Raw genomic sequence first — 4,771 nt, forward strand, 5'->3', positions numbered from 1 at the left:
ATTGATTACTGTTACAGTGACTGTTTTACTTGCTATCAAATAATTTGCTAAGATAAATTAAGCTTAAAGTATAATGGCTCAACGGAATACTGTAGTGCCGTTGATTTATTCGACGTTTCGTATCATCATGCGTGTATAAGTCAAAGGCCGGCCACCGAAATTGTCCCAAATCATCGCAATCTGCTGCTTCCTGCTGTTCGCATAAGGTCCGTTGAGATCAGATGACCCACAAGAATCGTACCACCAGCCCCCCTTCCAGCTCACGGCGCAATTACCATTGAACCATCAATCATTGTCCTCATCTTTAGTTGTAAATTTGTCTCCCAACCGCTGCTTCAAAGTATCTCGTGCCGTTCCTTTAGAACGGCCAACAATCTTTAGTTTGAATTTCTCACTTTCGTCACCGATCTCGAAATGGTCGTAGCGTGCGTATCCATAATTGCCACGTGTATCATTCACCTCCACCATTAGCTCATGCTTCCGGGATGAGGTGAGCTGGTGAAGGCTCTCCAACCCTAACCAGAACTCGCCGTCTAAGCTACCAAATCCATCACGATAGTCAGCCCAATTGCGGTAAAAATCCTCTTTGCCATTAAACCTATGCTGAAACACGATCCACCCACCGCCATGCGCACTTTGTTCACAATACACTGAAATTAGTTTTTGACTTTCTTTCTGAAGTTGAATTGCATATTTGCCAGACACTTTTGTAGGCTCCTCCATGCATGACTGATAGATCACCGGTAGGGTAGTCTGGGGGAAGATCTTAGCGCCTTCATCTTGTTGCTTCTGTTGGTTGACTGATTCTTTTAGCTTCAAATGGATGCTCGTTGAATTCATCTTCAACATGCTCGCTGCAGTAGTCATTGCTGTCTTCATGCCCAACAGAACTTCCATCAGGGTATCGCTTCTTGTCTTCAAGCTAATCTCCATAGCGTTTATCTTGCTCTGCAGACTTTCATCTCTTCTTCTCACAGCATCATTTTCATCCTAAAATAAATGTTAATAACTTCAATGACACAGTTTCATTTAATTAGCTGAATTTAAATCAATTAACAACTCACCTGAATCGTGCGCTCGAGGACGTCCAGCTTCCGTTGAAGATTGCTTATCTTAGCAATGAGTTTATTGTCCAGCACAAATATCAAACTGGTCAATGTGTTTTGGAGCGCTTCATCTTTCACTTTCGTAGCTATGGCATTGTCCTGCATAGACATGATTCTTCGATTTGTTTAATTAAGCTTGTTCGATCTAGTATTGTTAAAAATTATTGATAATCAGCTTAAACTAATAAGTTATTAGTCATGGATTGAACTTTGAACTCTAACTAATTGAACCAGTGTGGCAATTCTAAGTAATTGAGAAATTCATTCTGAAATCTCCATAACAGATTGATGATCAAGAAAAGAACAATAAATTTGGAAGTAAATGTTAAATACTTTTATTTTTTTAATTCCATTTCTTACAACTGAACATAGTCTATATCATCATCACCTTTATAGCTTTTTATCTAAAAAAAATCTCCCAAGTAGAACATCACGATCAGCATCACACACAAGTCAAATTTATTTTTCTCACCTTAATAACACGCTCGATGTTGGCCAGTTGCTCTTGGAGCAAATTTATCTTTTGGTCCCTTGTGATCATTCCTTGCTCTATTCCATCCATTTTATGTTGTAAAAAGTCTAACTTATTCAATATTAACTCTACTCCAAAACCTTCTGCAGCCGAGATGTTTCGCACTGACCGTAGCAGTACTACACAGCACAATAAAATGAATGATAAATTTATACCCATTCTAAAAGAAAATAACAGTCGCACAAGTAACTTCTACCGAGATTGTCGCATAACTAACGAAGAAGATCGAACACTCGCTTTTGTACTCTCTGATCAGAGAGAAACAATGCCCAACTGATAACGAATGACTTGAATTCAAGGAATTTGCATTGCAGAATGTGTATTAGATGGCAGTTTGTAGGCGTGCATGTACTTACGGAGCTGGCCTTTATCGAGAACATGTTCAGGAGTTAGTTACGCTAGTTTCAACTGAAAGGGCCTTAATAAAAATGCTAGACACTGGTTAAAAGACAAACAACATGGAGTCAAACTATGCCCCGTTTAAAATTAAAAATAATTAAAAATTAAATCAATTGTAGGAACGTACACGACGTAAAGTTACATGATTTATAATTTACCTTTTGCCATCTACATATCTTTCACCAGAGAAGGTAGATAGGTCCGGAATCGGTATATTGGCTCAATTTTAAAATATAGGATACAAATTTCATAATACATATTTGACCTGGTTTTTACTTTACTAATTTGAGTTGTTTAGCTTCTGTTTTTAATACAGAATATGATCATTATACTAAAAACCTTCTCCCAGAGGTGGATTAAGCGTTCTAGGGGCCCCAAGCAGCTATAATTTGAAGCCCCTAAACCATACACTCTACATTCCCCACAACTTTTTCATTTTAAAATTCATAACACTTCACTCAACATTAAACCATAAAACGCATTAAAACTTAAATCATCAATAACTTTCGAAAAGAATCCATGATACTATTCATAGCAAGGAATAGAAAGATTAAAAGATTTTTTTCCTTTTTCAAACAACTTTTTGAACGTAAATCTGAAAATAGCTTTTTTGTGGCATGTCTGAAAAAAAATTAATGCAATTTAGGCATTATTCCTGTTTTTAAAATGTGTAGGACACATATGTTCATTAGACTCAAACTGTTGTGAGAATTGTCCTGTTTTTTAATGAAATCTTTAAACTAATCACACAAACATACGTTTGTGTATTTAACACCTAATTTACCACAAACAAAAACACGAAAATTTGACGTTTGGTGACCTTTTGTGCATCAAAACTCGATTCTGATAGTTCAATTCCATCATTCTCGCATTTTTATAATCATTTTCTACTTTCACTAGGAGGTAAATACACAAACTCGTCACACATTTGATAAAACAAGCAACTGTTTGGAAATTTAAAAAAAAATATGGGCAAAAAGTACGGGGTCCAAAGCAACTGCTTAGTTTGCTTACTGTATGATCTGCCTCTAGCTTTTCCCCAATTTAGCTTGCCTTTTTAATTATACAGACGTAAGAACCTAAGAAAATGCAATACTATTAAAATAAATTGATTGAAATTTATAATCTCTTGTTTTATTGGCTTCTTTTTCCGCTTTGAGCATAATTGTTCCAAAAATAAGATTTCTTTCTCTGCCAGCATACCTTTATTTATATACTTTTGTTTAAAAGATACGCGAATTAGGAAAACAAAATATCACATTCCATGGATGTCAACTCAACAGGTTCCTTTCATCCCTTAAAACCCTTCAATCCCACTCGGCCAAAAGAAGAATCCATAATCTGATAAGGACGTAATTTTTTTCAACTCTCCAAGAAAAACCCACCATCACTCGTTATCCTCCCAAACGCTGGAGGGAACTGCGTGGAGTACGCGTACAGCATGCGTACGGTACGTACACACATGCACAACGTTGGACGATGTAACTTGTGAACGGAAGAAAGTGCACTTCACGTACGCGCGGGGCTTCAAAAGAGTAACCAACGTGCCCGCCCGCTCCAGCCCGCTCCAGCTCTCGCTCCAACCTCCCCAACTCCACCCTTGAGCGCAATCGCACCGAGGGGAGCCCGCGAAGGGAAAAAAAGCAGTACCTCGCGCGAATGTACCGCGTAATTGAAGATGTTTCCTGTCGCCCTGTTACATCGCTGTACATTGTATTACTTAGCGCGTGTGTGGTGAGATTTTTTCCCCCCACGGCGATGACGTCCCCAACAGTTCCCATGAAGCCGCGGATGATGATGATGCATGAAACACACGAGAAACTCCATTTTGGAGAAATTTGCGATTCGTATCTTTACCTGAACAAACGAATTTTATTTTGATGATCAACCCAAAGTATCTTTGTTGCAATCGAACCTTTAAATGTTTTTTTGTTTTTTCAATTCGGTTTACTCCACGAAAATGAAGCTCCCCCGTCCGAAAGTCGGCGCAAAACCGCTACGAAGCGCCAAAAAATCTGTCGCTAACATTGAAGTTGTGGACCAGGAGCACAGAACTCTGTAGCTGGTTGCCGTTCGTTGATACAGTGGTCTCGCTTGCTCTCATGCACGCGCTGGTCCAGTTGTCTCGTTTAGTGTGATTCTTTTCTCGCATCGCACTTTGAACCGTTGCTGTAGATTGAGATGGTCAAAATCCTTCAGAGGTTAGCTGGAGAAACTTTTATTGTTGTACAGTGTTTCAGTGTTTTTGTTTTCTTAGAGCCTATATGTAGATGACTGTCGGGTAAAAAATCGTTTACCAAGCATGATTTTCAAATTCCCTACTGCAATTGTAAATCCTCACAGCACAAGCCAAATGTAACGATAAATTTTTACCGAAACTCCAGTACCAGGCTCGCAGCATGAGGAGGCCTCCCGAAAACCGCCCCATCGAATCGACCCTCCTAGCGTGACAAAACCATGGTACGCCTCTGTTATCGGTGTAAAATGTTAAAAACAGTATGTTTATCAAGTATGTTGCATTTCAATCCCTGCTTTTTGTCTTAATTCACCCACAAATTAATAAGAGTGTGTTTCAAACATTTTCTCTTTATTTCTTTCTCTCTCCGTCCACTGATGGTATGGTTTAAAATGCAAATCATTTGTCAGAATCTGTTTATAATACTACTTTCAGTGATTCGATAAAAATAAATGTCTGATTTCAGAAAAAAGGGAAAATAGGAAAGCGAACAACCTG

At 38.5% G+C, this 4,771-nt stretch overlaps 1 protein-coding gene across 1 annotated transcript; it reads right to left on the reverse strand.

The window, feature by feature from the left end:
* Positions 1-285: 285 nt before the first annotated feature.
* LOC131264366 (angiopoietin-4-like) lies at positions 286-1,217 on the reverse strand. The gene is made up of 2 exons (XM_058266669.1): positions 1,065-1,217; positions 286-990 (listed from the first exon to the last, which is right to left on the reverse strand). The coding sequence occupies exons 1-2, from the start codon at positions 1,215-1,217 to the stop codon at positions 286-288; spliced, it is 858 nt and encodes a 285-aa protein (XP_058122652.1).
* Between the last annotated feature and the right edge of the window lie 3,554 nt (positions 1,218-4,771).

Source organism: Anopheles coustani, chromosome 2 (assembly GCF_943734705.1).
Source record: "Anopheles coustani chromosome 2, idAnoCousDA_361_x.2, whole genome shotgun sequence".
Lineage (NCBI taxonomy): Eukaryota > Metazoa > Arthropoda > Insecta > Diptera > Culicidae > Anopheles > Anopheles coustani.

Coding starts and splice junctions, on each gene's coding strand:
- LOC131264366 (XM_058266669.1), bottom strand. CDS start 1,217: ATGTCTATGCAGGACAATGCCATAGCTACGAAAGTGAAAGATGAAGCG. Junction 991..1,064: donor TCCTCGAGCGCACGATTCAG/GTGAGTTGTTAA, acceptor CATTTATTTTAG/GATGAAAATGATGCTGTGAG.